General features: G+C 39.8%; 1 protein-coding gene across 5 annotated transcripts; it reads right to left on the bottom strand.

Moving 5' to 3' along the window:
- Positions 1 to 4,958: 4,958 nt before the first annotated feature.
- On the bottom strand, positions 4,959 to 12,103 carry LOC309393758 (RNA-binding protein 3-like). 5 transcript variants are annotated; one of them, XR_014175641.1, is made up of 9 exons: positions 11,970 to 12,103; positions 10,857 to 10,971; positions 10,663 to 10,769; positions 9,644 to 9,746; positions 9,436 to 9,544; positions 9,289 to 9,353; positions 6,623 to 6,728; positions 5,598 to 5,670; positions 4,959 to 5,435 (listed from the first exon to the last, which is right to left on the bottom strand). XR_014175641.1 is itself a non-coding variant. In XM_081956255.1 (7 exons), the coding sequence occupies exons 2-6, from the start codon at positions 10,957 to 10,959 to the stop codon at positions 9,290 to 9,292; spliced, it is 486 nt and encodes a 161-aa protein (XP_081812381.1). In that variant the 5' UTR covers positions 10,960 to 10,971; positions 11,970 to 12,101; the 3' UTR covers positions 8,312 to 8,931; position 9,289. The 5 variants fall into 5 exon arrangements, 3 of the variants coding, with proteins under 3 accessions (XP_081812381.1, XP_081812379.1, XP_081812380.1); XR_014175642.1 differs by having other exon boundaries at positions 9,289 to 9,356; XM_081956255.1 differs by lacking the exons at positions 4,959 to 5,435; positions 5,598 to 5,670; positions 6,623 to 6,728 and adding an exon at positions 8,312 to 8,931 and having other exon boundaries at positions 11,970 to 12,101.
- Positions 12,104 to 20,734: the final 8,631 nt, after the last annotated feature.

The following is a 20,734-nucleotide window of genomic DNA, read 5'->3' on the forward strand; positions in this document are numbered from 1 at the left end:
ATTTAACTGGCTCTGGAATGTCAAAAATTGTAAAAAGTCTTTCAGAGGGATGCAGCATGCTTGAAATTGCTAAGATTTAGGGGCATGATCAGAGAACCATGAAATGTTTTATTGCAAATAGTCAACAGGATTGCAAAAAATGTGTTGAGGAAAAAAATGTACATTAACTGCCAAAGATTTAAGAAGAATCAAATGTGAAGTTACTAGGAACCCATTATCCTCCAGTGCTGTCATATTCCAGAATTGCAGCTATCTGGAGTGCCCAGAAGTACAAGGTGTTCAGTGCTCAGAGGCATGACCAAGGTAAGGGAGACTGAAACCTAACCACCACTGAACAAGACACACAAGTTGAAATGGAAAAGACAGCCAGGAAATATATGAAGACAGACATTTCAAAGGTTTTATGGACTGATGGGATGAGTGTGACTCTTGACAGACCACATGGATGGGTCTGTAGCTGGATCAGTAAAGGGCACAGAGCTCCACTTTGACTCAGATGCCAACAAGGTGGAAGTGGGGTACTAGTACGGGCTGGTATTATTAAAGATGAGCTAGTTGGACATTTTTGGACTCAAAATCAACTCCCAACCTACTGCTAGTTTTTAGAGGACACTTTTTTCAAGCAGTGGTACAGGAGAAAGTATGCATCTTTCAAGACCATGATTTTTATGCAAGACAATGCTCCATCGCATGCATCGACGTACTCCATTGCATAGCTAGCCAGTAAAGGCTTTAAAGATGAAAGAATAATGACACGGCCCCATTCCTGACCGGACTTAAATCTTATTGAGAACTTGTGGGCCCTTCTTAAATGGGAGATATAGTGAAGGAAAACAGTACACCACTTTGAACAGTGTCTGGGAAACTGATTGCTGCTGCACAAAAAGTTGATTGTCAACAGATTAAGAAACTGACAGGCTCCTATGACTGTTATTGAAAAGAAGGGTGGCTATATTGGTCACTGATTTTTTTTTTTAATGACAGAAAGGTTTATTTTTACATTTTGAGTTATTTATTATTCTCATTTTAACAGATGCAAATAAACAAGTGAGATGGGCAAATTTTCACTTACTGGTAGTTGCACAATAATTGTGCATACATATTTTCCTAAGAAAGCCATAACCTCACTTTTACTTTCTTAAATATTCAGGTTTGAAGTTTATTAACATTTTGGATTGACCAAGAGCACTGTAGTTGTTCAATAATAAAATTAATCCCCCAAATACAACAATTGTGCAGTGTAGTATGTTAACAGTAGTGTAAACAAGATATTATGTGGGCATGAGTTACTATGAGCAGAGTCTCATAGTCCAAGAAAAGGCTCACCCAGTGCACCACCCAAGTGTGCCAAAGCCTTTCTAACCATGGTTGGCACCTGATCTTTGAGCAGGAGTCACAAGGCTAGGATCCCAGATTGTGCACCTGGCTCTCCCTGGGATAGCGCAACCCCATCCATGACTAAAGATGGAAGAACCTTATTTCCAGTGGTTCCAAATACTCAGAGCCATTCTATCTTGCTATGGTTGATGGAGACCATTAAGCCCCAACTAGTGCCAACAGCTTCCAGACACTGAGATAGGACAGTCTCCAAGAGCCTGGGGTAGAGATATAAAGGGTATCATCTGCATATTGATATCTTACACCAAGTTCATGGATCATCTCACACAGCATCATGCAAATGTTAAATAAAAGGGGGGAAAATAGAACCCCGAAACGCTATGAATTAGGAGATGCTGGCTGGATTTTGCTTCCTCAACATTGACTGGAACCAGCCTCGGATGGAGGAGAACCAGTACTAATTCTGGAAGCTGAGGATGAGAAGTCAAGAAGTCAAGAAGTCAGGGGTTTAGATAATCTGCTTTATCCAGGTTTCTCTGAAACTGCCATGTGACCACTCCACCACCTTCCCTAAAAAGGGAAGATCGGAGTCCGGACAAAAACTATCCAAACTACTTGATGGTTCGTTGATGTGGCATACCACCATTACTTTAAGAGCTGGTGGGGCCATTCCTTCTCTAAAAGGGAGTTTATTCTTTTCTTTATTCTTTCTTGGCCATGTGATTGGACACACAAGGAATTTGTCTTTGGTGCATATGCTCTCAGTATACATAAGGAGAATAAAATACATTCATCAAGAATAAAAAGATACAACACTTAGTGATAGTCAAGGTTACTAATAAGCTATCAAATCATACTAGTAAACAATAAAAACAATATAAATTAAAAGATACAAGCAACATGGTTATAGTCATAAGTGGGGAGAGATAGATACTAGGAAGGAATAGAATAATAATAATAATACAGTCTTAGTAGATAATTTGACAGTGTTGGGGGACTAGTTGTTAAGCAGAGTGATGGCATTCGGGGGAAAAACTGTCCTTGTGTCTAGTTGTTCTGGTGTGCGGTGTCCTATAGCATCATTTTGAGGGGAGAAGTTGAAACAATTTATGTCCAGGATGTGAGGAGTCTGTAGATATTTTTTGAGTCCTCTTTTTGACTTGTGTAGTATACAAGTCCTCAATGGAAGGCAGATTGATAGCAATTGCTTTTTCTGCACTTATCTGTTGAAGTCTGTTTGTCTTGTTTGGTTGCAGAGCCAAACCAGAGTTATGGAGGTGCAGATGACTCAGTAATTCCTCTGTAGAACTGAATCAGCAGCTCTTTGGACAGTTTTGAGCTTCTGAGTTGTTGCAGAAAGAACATTCTTTCTTGTGCTTTTTTGATGACATTTTTGATGTTAGGTGTCCATTTTAAGTCTTCAGATGTGGCAGAACCTAGAAACGTGGAAAGTCTCTACTGTTGTGTTAATATTGTTAAGAGGTGGTAGTATAGGTTTTCTTCTAAAATTCGCCACCATTTCTACAGTTTTGAGTGTATTTAGTTCAAGATTGTTCTGGCTGTACCATAAGGCTAGTTGTTCAACCTCCCGTCTGTATGCAGATTCATTGTTGTGTTGAATGAGACCAATCACTGTTGTATCATCTGCAAACTTCAGTATTTTAAGAGGGATCTTTTGAGATGCAGTCATTGATGTATAGAGAGAACATAGCCCTGGGGGATTCCTGTGCTAATTGTATAGGTATCTGATGTGATTTTGCCTAACTTCACTTGCTGCTACCTGTCTGTTAGGAAGCTTATGATCCATTTACAAGTGGTCAGGTACAGCTAGCTGATTTAGTTTAGTTAGAAAAATATCTGGAATGATGGTATTGAATGCTGAGCTGAAGTCTACAGAGGACCCTTGCATAGGTCAAGTATCACAGTTGTCAAATTTACCATGTCATGTTGATGTATTGCAATGTTTTTTGCCTTCGCAGAGCTGGCATGGGTGTGGTCTGTGATGTGCCTGGCCCATGGGCTGCCAGTTTGACAGCCCTGGTCTAGACCCACTCATGCATCCTCTCCTATGCAATCTTAACTAGCCAGGAGGGGCATGTATCTAACACACAAAAGCAGCTGAGGGCCCCATCCACTTCCTTAGGTTCTGCAGGCTCAAACTCTTCCCAGGCCACCTTGGAAAGTATAACACCCACTACTTCCATTGGCTCTGCTTTAAGGCTAGAGTCCAATGTAGATCAAATGCGACTTACTGCTAGATGCAGCATGTTCTTCACAGCAATCCTTGATATACTTTGGTATTGCTCCCTCCAAGGGACTAAATTACCTGAAAGAGGGCCATTGGGTGACTATCAGTAGATCCACTAAGGGTGGATAGTTGCATTCCACCACCCTTACTTCCGTGAGGTAGGCCTTAATAGTAGCTTTACTCCATTCTGATTGTCTTTGCTCCTTGTCTCTTGCCAGCAATGCTTTAGATGTCTCTTATACTTATTCCAACAATCCCATCAAATACCTAGGGAGCTTTGGGAACCCTGGGCATCTTTGGAGGGGCTGCTCAGGTGCAATCTGATTTAAAGGCTTCAAGTAGCAGGTTTTCTGAAATAACCCCAAGCTCCCTCTGGAATTCAATCAATCCATTAGTCACTTGGAGTGGGCCGATCCAATAGGCGTTATCTGCATGCGGAGGGTAGTAGTACCTAAGAATTTGAGGTTCACCAGTGAATGATCTATCCATGGCAGGAGAGAAATCAAAATCTCCTCCAAATTCAGAACACTCTGCCATTGCTCTGGCAGAAAATTCAGATTCAGTGTATTACCACTGCTGAGTTGGGCCCCAACTCTCATTTTCCTTTCCCATTACTATTGGAATCTTAAAGCCTGCTCTCATCCCTTCAGACCCCTTCCCTTCCCTATTCAAAGCAGTGCATGTCCTGATCTGTGGCTCCCACCTCGCGCTAACACACATACACACAATTCCAAGGTCTTTGCTACCCAAAGGGCTTCTGCATAGACCTCAACTTACTCAATCTTCTACCGGTTATTGTAATTCAATAACAGGGTTCTCTCACTGGTTTGCCAAGCACCCCACACAAACTGCACCTTCTCTTCGTGGCTTTCACTCAAGGTGAACTTCTCACCAAACCCTCCAGCTGGTATCAGTCCCAATAAATCTTCTTGCAAAGTTTTTGTTTTCTTGACCACTTTATAAACACTGCATACATACTTGCTTTACTGTCCTTCAGCCAATACTCAAAATGGCTTCCACATTTGTTTTATTGTCCTTCAGAGAACTCAAAATGGCTCCCAGCATTGGAGGAGGCGAAAGAGCTACAGCTACAGGGCACTGGGGCAATCATCTTCCTGCTCCAGTCCTCTGCTCACTACAACAAACCTTTACCTCCAGATGGCCTCAGTTGGCTGGGTATCTCTCATCCACACTCTGGTCAATGTTCCACTTAGCCTCCTTCTGTGGTATAGAGCTTTGTCAGTGTGATTTCCTACAACAAGGGCACAGGTGCTGGCATCTTTCTCTCTACATATAACAGCCAGTTTAACAGTCCTCTGATTATGCCATTGATTACCTCACTGAAAGCAATTAGAATGTATTATTAGGCCAGTAATTGTTCAATCAGTACACTTTATTAGAAACTTTGCTATATTGAAAGTTTTGTAAATGAAAGTTTTAACGGTAGAGAATGTACTTAAAAAAAAAAACCAACAACAATAACCCACTGTATAGCATTAATGCACGATCTAAGCAAAAGCAAAAGGATTCTCTTACTTTGATCTGACATTCATAGAAAATTTTAGGCCAAGAATTACAAAACTTACTGCAGATATGTACATTCATTTCCCTAACTTATAAAACCATTACAGGATAAGAATAATTATTCATCAATGTACAAATTCAGTAAGGTGGTTAAAATGTCTTCCAATTTTGTATGGATTCTTAGATACAACCATGTCGGCTAATCAGAAAAAAAGTCCTTGTGGATGCATGTATTTCCAGCAATCTAATACAACGTAGTGACAAGTCCTCTTGGTCTGTTATGATGCTTGTTACAACAATTCTGATAGGTGTGAATTTCTGCAATCTGACAAAATAGAAGAAAGTTAGCATGATGAACCAATACATTTAAGCTGGTGAAAATTAAGTTTGCACCAACAACTGTTATACAGAAGGCATGCTTAAACCCCAAAATTGGATTCTATTTTTTTCTATCTCTACCTCCCTTATTTGAGGAAAATATACAAACCTGATTGGATAATCTTGGCTCCCTTCTTCTCTGGTTCACTGTTACACTATTCCAGCAAATAGAACAGAAAGTCCTGTAAAGAAAGGATATACTAGTCAATCATTATACAACAGAGAAAAGAAACCTTTGATGATCATAAGTATATTTTGTGACAGACTATCAAGGTGGAATAATGTCACATGTGCTGGAACTAATATCTCCTAGTTCTGATTTTTTAAAAACTTTTTAGAAACTGCTATACCTGTTAGTGCTTATACCATTGTAATATCAGAATATGATGTTTCAAACAGAATGGGCTCTTAAGGATCACAGGGTTCTATCCAATATCCAAAATAACACATTGTAAATATTGCAGCACGTTGTTTTAGATTTAAAAAAATAAATTCTACTATGAATAAATTGGCTTAAATAAATGTTGATAGCACACTTTACAATCATAAAGATTCTTAGTATGTCCAAAGTATCACACACAACAGGGCAAATTTTCTTAAGTGATACTGGAAATCTAACAAAATTTGTTTTCTAGAGTTACTGTCATAATTTCTCATATAAGGCATCAATCGAACAATGTAATCCTATTTTGCCTGTAAAAAGTTGAATACAAATTTACTATTTTCAGACTTCAGTACTTTTCATCTATGAAGGTCAACTTCTATCCAGCTTTACAGGAAGCACATTTCATCCCATCTGAGGGAAGGTTAAGCCCAAACCTTGTCTTTCCAAAAACCTCTTAAAATGTAGCTTTTTAAAAGCAGGCCTAATGAACCCCTGCCAATAGGATGCCTGTGTTTTCTGCATCATGTGCACGATACTAGTGCATTTCCTTTTGTCACCTTTATTTGTATTTGTTTTAAATGACATTTGTATAATACTTTGTTGGTTTTATTGTATGCCACCTGTGTATAAAATGGACAGCCATATAAATTTAATCCTTAAATAAACAATTATAATCTCACATATATTATGTGATGGTGCCAATAGAGTAGGCGTATTATTTAGTATTACTTTGAAGAAAAACTACTTACTTTATAGTGTGGTTTTTAGAACCTTGGTGAAGCAGCAATCTCCTTGTTCAATACTTCAGGTCAATGGTTATTATTTTAGGCAGAATAACCACTATAATCTTCTCGCCTGCAAACAATAAGTATCACTTAAAAGAAGTTCATTCAATATTTCAAAAATATCAGTGATTACACAGTTCTAAACAAGATACTTCAGGCCCAGGTGACGCTGTTCACCAAGTCCTCAGAAGATTCCCCAGATTAACATGATTTTTCTCCCATATTTAAGCCTTTTTTCAAATTATATGAAGTTATTTTAAGTGGGAATAGAAGGCTTCCACACCCAAGCTAGATTTTATTAGGAAACATCAATCCAAGTAACAATCCAAATTTTCATAAAACACAAAGAGACTGGAAATGAACAGAGGGGTGGCTGAATGGATCTGAATAGTTTTAGCTGACTGCCTTCCTCCTTCTTGAAGTAGTATGTCAAGTTACAGGAGCTAGGCAGAACCTCCCCCCAGGATTAGAAAAAAAACAAACCCCAACTATATCAAGTCCAAGTTCTGCTAAGGTCCAATGAGACCCCAGATTTGCCCAATAAATTTGCCAGAACAAAGATCTGTTTGCTGCAGCAACAAGAGTGGAGCTCTATGGGAGAAAAGATGCAGACATGAGCAAAAGAGTTACCTCGAAATACAGGACTATTTCCACAAATGAACTAGCCAAGAGCAGCTTTCGTCTCACATGGATCGCACTGAAGGAGGACAACACACTTCGGGGTCTCCAAGGACACTGGCTTCCACATGCTAGCAGAGAATTCTCACAGTGTAAGAACAGGACAGACCCAACTACAGGTAAGGCCAGCTAAGCATCAGTCCAGCCTTAAAGCTGAACAGAAGCTTTAGACCTTCCAAATGTCAAAAGCGTATTTCTCTACCAGCTCAAAGCCATTTATTTCTCAAATCACCAAGTAGGTCATTCCCTACTTTTGGAAGTGTTTGTACAAGGGAGGGAAGTTATTTTCCATGCCCTCCACTCTAGAAATACTAACATTAAAGTAAATTACAGTTAAAGCAAGTAGCAACCCATGAAGGTTACTCAGTGAACTTATTTGAAAAATGTAAGAACATTACAAATTCAAGTATCACCATACAGCTTACAAACTTAGCATCTTGTTTCTCTATGGCTATATAGACTTGCAAACCAGAAATTAATTAATCAATACACATCAGAGTCAAATCTAAGTTAAATTCACTATTGAATGACACACGCTTAAAAACTATTTATGTGCCATTGTATGAGAAATCCTGCTGGGATTCTTGTTAGCAAGTTTCGAGAGTCATCACTGGGCTGCAATTTTTATTTCAGCCACTACCCCTCCTAGAAGTAAAAATGATTTCCCTGAGTAGCATTGCGAAAATATATTGGCGATATTTGAGTCATATTTGATCTGGTATCAAGATACATTTAGACTCAGAGATTATGGTGTTAAATCATGCTAGGACATTGCTTTGGTGAGAAACACAAATATCTGTAATTATCCCTCCCAATTTGTCAGATTTTTGCATTTGTATTTCATACTTTTTAAACTCCTGGCATACATAAAACCCTCATTACTCAGATACCACTTCAGGGCCTTATCTAAAATGCTTTTACTTACTAGCTACTAAACTATTGAAGATGTGTAGTGCAAACATTAGGAACAGAGAATTGTTTCAGATGGGATTTTAATGGGCTTCGTAAAGCCAAAACCTCAGTACAGGAAATTCCTTATCCACTTCAAATACAATTAATTGAAATTATGCATGTTTCTTCCAGTAAAAAAAATGGACAATATAAACAAACATTTTCAAGAACCTCTCAAAGCATTCGAGTTATAGGTTTACAGTAAAATAGCTTTTACTATGATCAATGTGGTAATACCAATATCTTTAATAATACCAAGATTCTTTTGCCTTGGCACCCTTGCCCCTGCTTGTTATGCCAAGAGATGAACATCAAATGATTGTACTTTTTCAAAAGACTGGTCAGCTTCCAACAGGTTTATTTTGTAGGGCCTCATGTGTCAAGTTAAAAAAAACTTAGATTGCAAAGGCAAGACAAATAAAACTGGATTTAAAAAATGCTTAAAAACCACTTTAAAAAAACCCCTTGAGTAAAGTCTAACAGGCCATCTTGTAGAGAAAGCTTTCAGGCTACATGTGATAAAAGCTATAAGGGGAAGATCATGTAGGTAATTAAACAAGATTCAGCGAAGCTCCAAAAATCTTTATAAATACAGCCATTGGAAGGACGATCTCGAGTCAGGAAGGATTTTTACTCGGTGTGAGCTGAGGACAAGAAGCAGGTATAATCATAAAGGCACAAGTTTATGGACATGTTGCAGCAATTCATCACTCCTATACTTTTAGATTAGTGTTGCTAGGAATCTCAGACCCTCCCCCAGTTAGCACTTAGATAACTTCTCAATTAAAAATTTAACTCTTTTAAGGTCCAACATGCACTCAAATTATTCATCAGTAATGTGACTGAAGGCCTGCATCAATGGCAAATACATAGAGAAACATGTTTGGTTTTAACTCAGTAGCTGTAAGTTTCTGCCACTATCCAGTGTAAGTTGGAGCACTGAAAGCTTAAGGGCATTTTGACAAGACAATTTTTTCACTCCCTTTCCAATGCCTACTTACCTCAGTTGTCATAGTTGTCTCTATACGAACCTCCTGAGGAGTATCGATCATTATAGTTTCCTTGACTTCTGAAATCAAGGGATAATATTTTATGCTTGTTCCCTATAGAATGGATTTGTAAAATAAAATACATACTACCATAATTACCTGCTGTAGTCACGGGAACTACTGTAGCCTCCACTTCGGCTATCATAACGTCCACCATAGCTTCTGTCTCCCCCATAGCTTCTGTCTCCCCCATAGCTTCTGTCTCCGCCTACAATAAAAAAGTTTCAAAGGCAGCTGAATTGCAGAAACCCACCTTTCACCCTTGGTTCAATGCATCAAGTATTTATCATAGGTGTCTTGCTCTTACCTCGGGAATAGCCACGACCTCGTCCCCTGCCTCCAAAGTAGCCACCTCTGGATCCACGAGATTTCCCAGCATGATCAACTCTGATCTGACGCCCATCTATAGACTGATAATGAACAAATACTTTAGATGTGATTAAGTCAGGGAATGAAACTGATTATTCTTATGTACATTCTTCTAGACATAAAACCATTTTTGTTTTAAAACATGATTTTAGCCAATGAAGTAATATGAATGCTAAGTGACATTGTCAAATTAACATAATAAAACTACCACTCATAATTTATTAAATATAAAGGTCACACAACATTAGAACAATTCCATACACCTTTAAAAGAATGGGAAACATGCTTTTGGGAAGTGCAATCTCAAATCAATGCTTGACTTCTGGAGACTGTATGGATAAGTCCCTACACTTTTTCCTGGCAAGATTTTCAAAAATAGCTCACCCTTGCTTGCTTCCTATGACTGAGAATGGTCCAAGGTGACTTGACTAGCTTTGTGTCAACTCAATCTATACTTCTTTCATAATTTGTTCTACAGTTCAATCCACATTTGTTCCCTCATTCCAACTACTGTCTTCAGCATCCTCAGTGTTAGCAGTATACTGAATGTACTTTTTTGCTGATGAAAGGCAGGCAACAAAGTTATTTTGAAAGACAGACTCATTCTAACTTTCATGGAATGAGATCTTTCAAGGAAACTATATGTGTTTGTGAATACTGAACACTGTCCATATTGTATCAAACTTATTATTTCCTTACTAATAGCCAAAAATGATATGCATAGCATGGGTATCATGGAGACCAGTAACTTAGTCAATTAGGTAAGAAAATATGAACGCTTCAATTGATACATTAAAGGTAAAAAAATGCCGCACATCAATAATTCCTGATGCTTTAAAAGCTAAATACTACTGTGCTAGTTTTTACTTCCTGGAAACACCTCACAAAATATATGTAGCTAGATATATTTAGCCTCTGGTCATAAACAATAATACAATTTTGGAAAAAAAATCTCACCTCGCCATTCATTGCTCTCATGGCATCTGATGCATGATCAGGATTGGAAAAGGTAATAAAACCAAAGCCTCTTGATCGCTGTGTTTCTTTGTCTTTGATCACAACGACTGTAAGCACAGAAAAAAAAAAGTTATTCATCTTCTTTGGTAATCTTCAACAGCAACTCATTCCCCTTTATTAGCTGAATACATTACCTTCAGAAATAGGACCAAAAGAGCTGAAATGCTGTTCAAGGCCTTGTTCATCAGTATCAAAGTTCAGCCCCCCAACAAATAGTTTTCCTTCTTCAGAAGACATAATGATGGTAGTCTAAACAATAAACAAAAAAAAAATGCTGTAAAAGTAAAATATTGTCACTTTTTTCTGTGAACACACTGGCATACATTAAAATAAATGAAATTCTGATGCCTTCTCTCTATATAACTATATCCACATATACGGTATGTTTGTGTGTATACAAACACACAAAGATACATATGTATACTCACATACATACGTGTATATATATATATATTAATCACAGACATATTATATGATACAATATACTAGCCGTATTTCCTTACGAGAGACGTAAACCAAACGACCGAGAGTCCACCAGGATCAGTAACAAAACCTGGTAAACTACTGAACTACCCTAGACGACTTTCCATTATTCTACTCGCCACGGCCTGGGTAATTCCGGAGAATCTACCAATGGAGAATCGCTAGGCCTGAACCGAGCACATGGCTCCGAACGTCACAGGGTATCCGGAATTCCACGTGACCGTAACCGTTTCGCCAGGCCGCTAAGCGGAAGCTGCCCACGAGCCTGTTCCGCCCTCTTCGTCATTTCAAAGTTTAACTTTACCCAGCGCCCCGTTTGGGTCCAGAATCCTTAAAGAAGGACGCTTTAATCCACGCTCCCACGGCAGCAGAGGCCCCAGTCTATTCGTTGCCCGGGAACAAAGCCGCAGAAGCCTTGCAGCGGCTCGAGAAAAATAACGAAAGCGAGGAGACGGGAGTTTCTATCGCTGCGCTCTGAGCGCCATTTTGTTAACCCCGCGCGAGGGAACGTTTTGTTCCCTCGTGCCCCCATCCCCCACTCCATGCACTCCACCACGCACGCGCGCCGCATGGCTACGTTATTTCCTTTGGCAGTTGGCGAGGCTTTCGTTCAGGGCGCGAGCTTTTCTTCGCTTTCCTTTCGCCTGCCGTGCGCGCGCCTCCCGCTCCCCAAGAGCAGGAGCCCGTCATTTCCCCTTGTAAATAGGCTAAGCGCGATTTTTTTTCACCCCCGCGGGGGCTGAGAAACTTTGGAGTTTACTTACAAGAAGTCGCCTGGGCTGGACCGTACTCAAAATGTGGCCAGGACACCGCCCGCGCGACGCTTATATTGGATCCCGCCCCCTATCGCGATCACGTGACCGCCAAAGAGCCGTTGTATGGCTGTCGGGTGCTGCACCGAGGGTTAAAGCGGTTGGACCGCGGATGGCGCTTTTTGCTACCGTTTCCTCTTTGCCGGATGTGTAGCGCCCCGGAAAAGAAGCTCCGGAGGCAGAATGCAACCGTATATAATACGGTTAACTTATAGCTGGACCTTAAATGCTGATTGATGCACTCACGATCGCTAGCTCTTTTTTTTTTGCTGTGAAACTGTCTTCTGGATACTTTCCCATGTTACGTTGAGATACGTGTACTTGTAAAGTTGTTTTTAATCCCGCCTTTTATTATTTCTGTTTAAATCGATCTGCTTTTATTTTTGGTCCTGATGCACGATTCTACGTATGTAGCCAGAGGACGGGAACACGAAGAAGTAGGCCGATGTTTCCGAGGTCGAGTATGATCATCATAACTAGAGTGAAGAACTCCGGGCAGCCAAGAGGTGGCGGCAGAGAGCTAGGGTTCTCCCGCACTTCAAGAGCTACCACTTCTTCCTACCAGGTTTTTTTCTGCCTGAGATGGTGGCAGCCTATGAAATGGTTTGAGAAATTAATGCTCTCGTCTTTTCCCAGTTTTCCAGTGTGGGGATTTGAGGGTCTTGAGTCGGTGTATTCTGACATAAAAGTTGCCCAGTTGTTAGGCAAGAGGAGAAGAAATGCCTGTTCGGCTATGAAAGCAAGAATGATTGGAAAGCAAAAGTTATATGTGGTTCTTTGGGGGCGCTATGATTTGTTCTTTTTTGCATGACACCATTATTGAGTTGAGTGGTCTTAAAAATCAAATAATAAATATTTTTTTCTGAAGACTTTTTAAAAGGAGCTTTTGTCCGTCAAAGCGTAACAATCTGATTATGTGCTTGTCTACTCAGGAGATCCTTTGAAGGGGCAGAGTGGGTTGACCAGCATGATGCTTCCTAAATACATAACAGTGAACTCTTACTCCTCCATAATCACCTGGTCAGCACCATCAGTTGTTGGTGTAGGGTTCCTTCATTGAATAGTGTGCTGTCACTTCAATTCTCCTGTCCCCCAATCTATGAAAGAGCAGATGGGACCTAGAGATATTTCCTGTATGACTATGGAGATGCAAATTTTGTCATTTCATTCTTTTTCCATTCTAGCAAACAAGATAACTTGAATTTTACAAACATAGCTATTTCTGGCATGTACTAAGCATAAAAGGTTGCCCTCACATCTCCCCCCCTCCCCTCGGGTGGTGGTGGTGCTGGAGTATATTTAAAGACAGGAGATGCTGCTGAGAGGATCATGATCTGCTCCTGCTTGTTTACCAGAAAGCTTGAATATATTCCCCCCTCCCCCAAAAAATAACTGTTATTTGTGAATAGCAAACAAGATTCTAAAACATGAAGACATAAACAGGATAGCTAAAACATGAATGGTTGCAGGAATTGGATTTGTCCAGTCCAGTGAAAAGAAAGACTAGGAGTGACATGATAGCAGTGTTCCAATATTTGAGGGGTTTCTGCAAAAAAGAGGGTTGAACCTATTTTCCAAAACACCAGAAGGCAAGAGAAGAAACAATGAATGGAAACTAATCAAGTAGCGAAGCAACCACAAAAAGGAATTTCCTAACAGTGAGAACAATTAACCAATGGAACACCTTGCCTTCAGAAGTTGTGAGTGCTCCATCACTGGAGGCTTTTAAGAAGAGACTGGACAGCCACTTGTCTGGAACGGTGTGGAGTTTCCTGCTTGAGCAGGTGGTTGGATTAGATTAGAAGATCTCCAAGGTCCCTTCCAACTCTGTTATTCATTTGGAAAGGATACGTCTGCAGTCTGGAAATATTCCTTGATCCTCTGCTGTTACTGGATTTGCAGGTGATAGGAGTAGAAAGGAGTTATTTTGTGGGGCTATTATAACCAATATATCTAAACTGGTATACACCCAGGGTTCAGAGCAGTATACACAACTTTCCCGCAGACGATAGGGATAATAGGGATCTTACCACTTTTGTCTGAATTGGAACAATGGTATAAAAGGAGACCTGCAGCACACCCACTCTGCTGAAATTTACTGAGTGGACAGAAATGATTGGAGGTAAGTGGTCACTCAGATATCCAGGCCCTCTATGCCATACAGGGGTTCATAGGTAATAACAAGCCCCTTGAATTATGCTCAAAAGCCGATTGCAACTTATACATAAAGGGAACATCTTAATTTGTAATCTTTTTCCCAGAAACAAATCTCAATTTCAGATTTCCTCAAGGTCTAAGCTCACCTCCAGCATTTAGAGAAGTTAATGCATGTCTTGCACATACCTGCTGAGATGTGAGCATACTGAATACTTGTATAGTGAATTGCAACCTAAACATACTGGATAAGTGCCTGGATGCATTGGGATATTCACTCATGCAAGGAAGTGGATGCAAATGCATACATGGAAACACATGGCACTCTTTTCGTAGCAGCTTTCCCCTTTTCCAAAATATCACAAGCAATGAATGTTGCTTCTGAATATGCATGATGTGCAGGTGGTTTAGTGTAAAAAATATGGATTCATTTTGATATTGACCATTATATAAACTCTTATTGTTTAAATAGATAAATTAAATAGATATTTTCAGAAGTGCTCTGAAAGTAGTGAATCAAACTGATCCCCCCCCCCCCCAGCAATGTGTAATGAGGCTGGAGAAAAGGGGCAGAAATTCGTTGAGGTAGTTGTATGATATCTGGTGTGTACAGCTACTTTCCTTCCTTTGGGGGATTGAAGCCCACTTTCCCCGCTCACATTTTTATTGTAGTTTGCAAAGTGAAGCAAGAGAATGTCAGAAGTAGCATGAAACAATTATTTTGAAAGGCAAAATTGTCATTGAATGACCAGCATCAAGTGTGTGAAAATATTCAGAAAATATTCTCGGGAGCTGAAATGGAACATAACTATTGCTTTGTAGATATAACAGAAGTGGAAGGCTAGAAATGGATTGAATCATTTTTTTAAAAAAAAAACTTATTTTTAATTTTCAAAACAAAACAACAAAGAATCCTCCTTTTTTACATACTGTAGAAAGTGTATCAGTTGGTTACAAAAAACTTTCGTGCATCTCTTCCACTGTCATCAATCATAATTCATACCGTATTAACTCAAGTATTTTAACCCAGATATTTATACATATTACCATCATCATACCTTCATTTGCATTTGACTACAATTGTTTAAACGTCCTTCATCATAAAATATATCAATATTCATCGTAAAAAATATTCCCGGGAGCTGAAATGGAACATAACTATTGCTTTGTAGATATAGCAGAAGTGGTAGGCTAGAAATGGATTGAATCTTGATTCTATTTTCATATCTCTTTTACCTGGATTTAAAGTCAGGGTTATAGTTTTATCTCTCCTACTCGTATTTAAAGTCAGGCTTGACAGTACCTGAGAAAAAAGACAGATGTTCAGAAATACAGAATGTTGTTATCCATGGTGCACAAGAAATGTTCTCTCTCTCTCTCTCCAAGCTTATACTTTCCAGTTGATGGACTAAAACATTTTTAACTCCCTGATATTATGAGCATTATGCTGTGTGAGGGTGATTGTCAGGCTGAAAACCAAGAATGACATATGATTCTTCCAAACGGAAGATTGTGCCACACCTATAGACAAAAATCTTGCCAGACTGGGCATTCTACTATCTGCATCTACAATATATTCTGTGGAGGGGCTTCACCCTCTTCCTCACACACATAGTATCTGGGCTGAGTTGACTTATTCCTGCAATGCACCCCCTCCCTCTTTGGGAATCTTCGTTTACTACACTCCATCACAGTAATGGAAGTTAAATTTCAATTCAGTATGCAGAGAGAAGCATGTTGTTATAGAGATAAACTAGGACTGTTGTGGAAAGGTCGTGGAAGAGGAATGGTATGCATGTTCCCCTGAAGGAAAAACAGTAAGACCCTCAGATTGAATTTGACTCCTGGTGACCACATGGACATAACCACAGGATTTTCTTGGAAAGTGACTGCCATCACTTCAAACAGAAAAATCTAGAAAGTGATTAAGAAATATTTTATGTCATACCTATCTGTCTGAAGCAGTTGATTTTCAGATTCTATTCCAAAGTTCTAACAGGTTGTATAGATTGTTTTGTTGAAGGTTTTTACAGGTTGTCGAGTTATGATTACAATCAAGCCCAAAAGTTGCATTACTAAGCAAGACAGTTGCTAAGTGAGTTTTGCCCCACTTTATGTCCTTTCTTGCCACAGTTATTAAGTGAATCACTGCAGTTGTTAAAGTTGTGACACGATTGTTAAGTGAATCTCGCTTCCCCATTGGCTTTGCTTGTCAGAAAGACACAATAAGTGATTGCATGACCCCAAGGCACTGCAACCATCTTAAATACATGCCAGTTGCCAACCATACAAGTTTTGATCATGTGACCATGGGGATGCTGAAATTGTCAAAAGTGAGAAAAAAAGGTCATAAGTCACTTTTTTCAGACTAGTGTAACTTTGAATTAAACAAATGGTTGTAAGTAGATGACTACCTGTACATTATTTTATTCAAAAGTCACATTTGTTTCACAATTTATTTGTTAAAATTAGATATATTGCTACAGACATTGATCCTCAAGAGTTTTAAATTTTGTCATCCGATTTTGGTTTCTAATCTGTGTCAAGTTGGAATTAAGAAATTTGAAGCAGAAACCCTTTGAGACTGAAAACGTGCCTAGAAAACAGCTTTGCCAGAAAAAATGAACAGGACACCTTTGGGTATCTTTATCATGACCTCCTCTACCTGTACTTCCCCTCAGTTCCTGCAAGCAAACAGCTCCTAGTCCCAGTGTATAACGGGATCAAGATTAAGAGAGAGCACAGAAGTGGATGGGGTAGCTGTGGAAGAGCCAAAAGTGCGCAGTGAATTATACCAATCTTCATGATTATGAGGACTTTGAGGATGATGGGGGACAGAACAAGGAAAAGGAGCAGAAGTTGGAGAGGGGGGCAGTAGAGTGTAGGTAGAAGGGAAGTGGGGTAAATGAGGATGTGGTCCAAGTGTGGGGGAATATTGGTACTGTCGAGGAGGAGGTACAGGAATGGGGCAGATAGAGAGAACAGCAGGTGTGGTTGGCTTTGGGAGGGCCCGTTCTTGCTTTCGCTGCTTTGCCCGCCGGTTCTGGAACCACACCTGACAAGGACAGAACAAAAGCTGATTATGAATAATACAGTAAGGGCAAAATTGCATAACAACCATGTGTGTCTAAAGTGCCAAGAGAGAGGTTCTTGGCAACTACTGAGATTTTGCATTCTCAGCTGAAATCCTTCTTAACAAATTGGTAAGTGATTTAGCTGTTACTGCAGTGATGGCGAATCTTTTTGGCCCTGAGTGCCGAAAAGGTCATGTGGAAACATTGCGCACATGCATGCTCATTGCAGCCGCCCTCTGGAAAAGCTGAACTTCCGGGTTCTAGCTCTAGCCTGCATGTGCGCCCGACAATCAGCTGGCTGGCAACCAAGCGCAGGCTGGTTTTTGGCATTGCTGCAGGTGCAAAGGGACCGCACTCTGGAAAAGCCAAACTTCCGTTTCTGGCACACATGCGCACCTGACAATCAGCTGGCCAGCGTGCATGCACATGCCAGTTTTGAACACTGCTGCATGCATGAAGGACAGCTGATTGTCACGCATGCATGCGCACCAGAAACCCAGAAGACAAATAGGCAAGGCTACATGTGCCGGGTGACATGGTTTGCCATTACAGTGCTACTGCATCACAGATTATGAATGCCTCACATTTATGCATGACACTGAATAGTTAAGTGAAATGGATGCCAAATTTCAGGATTAAGAAAATATTAAAATATTATTGGGGAATAAATTCACTTAGAATTCAAAATATAAAAGGAAAGCATGTGGCATTAAACAGTTAAAATCAAACATCCTTTAACCTGTGGTCGTATGTAGTCGGGATGGACACATGATTAAAGAGTCTCAGTTTCTTGTGGCCCTTGGCCTAGCAGCCTCATATTAGCAATGAACTCACATCTCTAGCAAACACAATACCTTGCTTGCCTGACAGCCATTTGAGGAGGAAAAGAGGAAGGGTTGCCAGAAAATATTTTAAAGGGAAACAGATGCCCATGTTCTGTGAATTGTATCCAGCGTGAATTTCCATTAGCACTCCTGATGGAAAACAGGTTCTTTGGTATAAAGCAAGGGACAACCAGTGGCTGCTTTATTTACCCAATTTCTAAAAAGCCCTTTCTGGGTGGTTTAATGTGTCCACAGATCATTAATCAGAAATTCTCTGGTTCTGTAGATGAAGTACCTGGATGCGAGCTTCATTGAGTTTGGTAGCCCTGGCCAGTTCCTCTCGGCAATAAATATCAGGGTAATGATTTTTTGTAAAAGCTGTCTCCAGATGGTCTAATTGGTCCTGGCTGAAGGTAGTGCGGTGTCGACGGCGAGTAGGAATGGCAGTTGTATTCAGGGAGTCAAGGGCCGCTGGAGAAAGCAGGGAGTCTCCAGCCAGGCCAGGGAATTTCTTATAGAGGGAAACGTCAACATCTGGAAGGAAATAAGAAAGTTCCCTGATGTCTTATTCGTCTAATCTGTAAGGGACCTCTATTTAAATATTCTATATTCATAATATTCAAATATTCTAAATATGGCCTGCTCCAATTGCCTGAATACTTCCCATCCTTGTGACTGCAGTAACCAGTACTTTGGTGTGGTAACTAGTACCTAGTACCATATCCAGGAGTATCATTCATTACACACGGACTAGGAGCACAACAGCTTTGGAGATGGATTTATAATAAAGGTAGGCCCTTGTCCAGACCATCATTTGCCTTGTCTTCTTAGGAGTTATACCTAGATGACTAGTTTTCCAAAAATAAACACTGGGAAACCCAATTTACATAGTTATTCATGGTAATTGATTGTTTAATTTCGAAAAGGTCCTGCCCCCCAAATACAATAACAACAAAAAAGAGAGAGATGGTTAATGTTTAGAAAGGTTTTCAATAATGAAAATAGCTTCTACTAATTCCATGAATCCTGGGTCCTGTCATATTAATTCTCGGACACTATAGTCTGCTGGTTTCCCTCAGAGGTCCTGGGCAATGAAGCTTAGCAGATTTTACATATCTTGAGGCTAGAATTTTATGGTGTCAGAATAAGAGCAGCCTTAAGATACGGAAATGTCTTTTACTTTAAGTCAGGTGATTCAAATCTGCTCACTCATGGGCTGGAGATGAAAGCAACATCGTGGGCACATGGGCAAAATAAGATGTTGCAGGCATGTTTTGTCTTCTTGATTAGATGCAAGTGGAGGAAGTCCCACCGGGCACTGAAGAAATGAACTTTCCCTATTAGCATCTGGGTCGATGAACTTCCATTTTTCAGTACAGTACTATAAAGGGCAGCAGGGATTGTAAGAAATTGGCATAGCAATCCTCCGACTTGGAATGCTCCTGTCATCAGGAAGACCTGAAGCAGGGGATCAACATGAAAAGGTCTTCCCAGGCCTCCTCAAAACAGAAGCTAGTTATACCATTCAGAATATTCCCTTACTTTTTTATTTATTTACCATATTTATAGACGTTGCAGTCCATCAGATTCTGAGTGGTATACAAAAACATAAAACCAGCCCATAACACAATACACTGCATGCATATCAAATCCTTCTGTATATATTGTACATTGATACGATGCTAGCATTAATTTGTGGGCAAACCTACCTCATTTTAAAACTTCCTACATTATGCAGGGACCGAAAGGTAGTAAAGGGATTTGATTAAGGTATTGTGATAATGGTGAACAATTTAGGGAAGCCTAACTGTATATCAGCACTTAAGAAAAGGTACTTTATGAAGGGGCAGCTGAACCCCACACTCCCATAATCTATATAGACACACATAACAGAATGTGAATGGCTGCTTTTTAGAATAATAAAAAAGCAATGGTGTGAGAAGACAATTAGGAACTCAGCAGTTGCAGCAAGAAATATAATGCTTATTTCCCCATGCTGTCTCTCCCATCCCATCCCATATTATCTTGTTTTGCTTCAGATTCTTCCAATGCCATTCCCTACCACACATATGTTAATCCATTTTTTAAAAAATTATGCCAGATAGTTTGACTCATAAACCATGCCACAAGGCTGGATTAATCTCTCAATCTAAGCCACACATGCATCATCAATCAAATTTACACTTCAGCCAATATAGCTACTTGGTCTGTTTAAACACAAAGGGGGAGTTTCAGATATGAGATTGTGAGCTGCATGTGCCCTTCAGAATGCTGCAAGAAGAGGAAGCACTTGTGGATGGTTTTGGAACAGAGAAGCATAAAAAAGGAAAAGAAAGAAAGAAAGAAAATGACCCCCTGTAGCACTATTGCTGGTCCACTTTGCTTTCCCTTTCAGTTTTTGGAAGAAGCCATAAAAACTGCATGACGCTTGTTAAGGAACCACCACCTTCTCTGAGTTGGATGGGGACCTTCTTCCCTACACCCACTGAAAATCAGCCTCTCATATAACAAAGTTATTGCCTAGAAGGGCCGCACAATTCTTTTGGTTGCACACCCTTATTGTGAAAAACTATCCAACAGTAACAATGTGTTGAACATGGACCCCCCACACACACACATATAATTATTACTATATATTCATGTATAAATTATATAAATTATATAC

This window comes from Natrix helvetica (genome assembly GCF_964273705.1).
Source record: "Natrix helvetica genome assembly, chromosome: 1".
NCBI lineage: Eukaryota > Metazoa > Chordata > Lepidosauria > Squamata > Natricidae > Natrix > Natrix helvetica.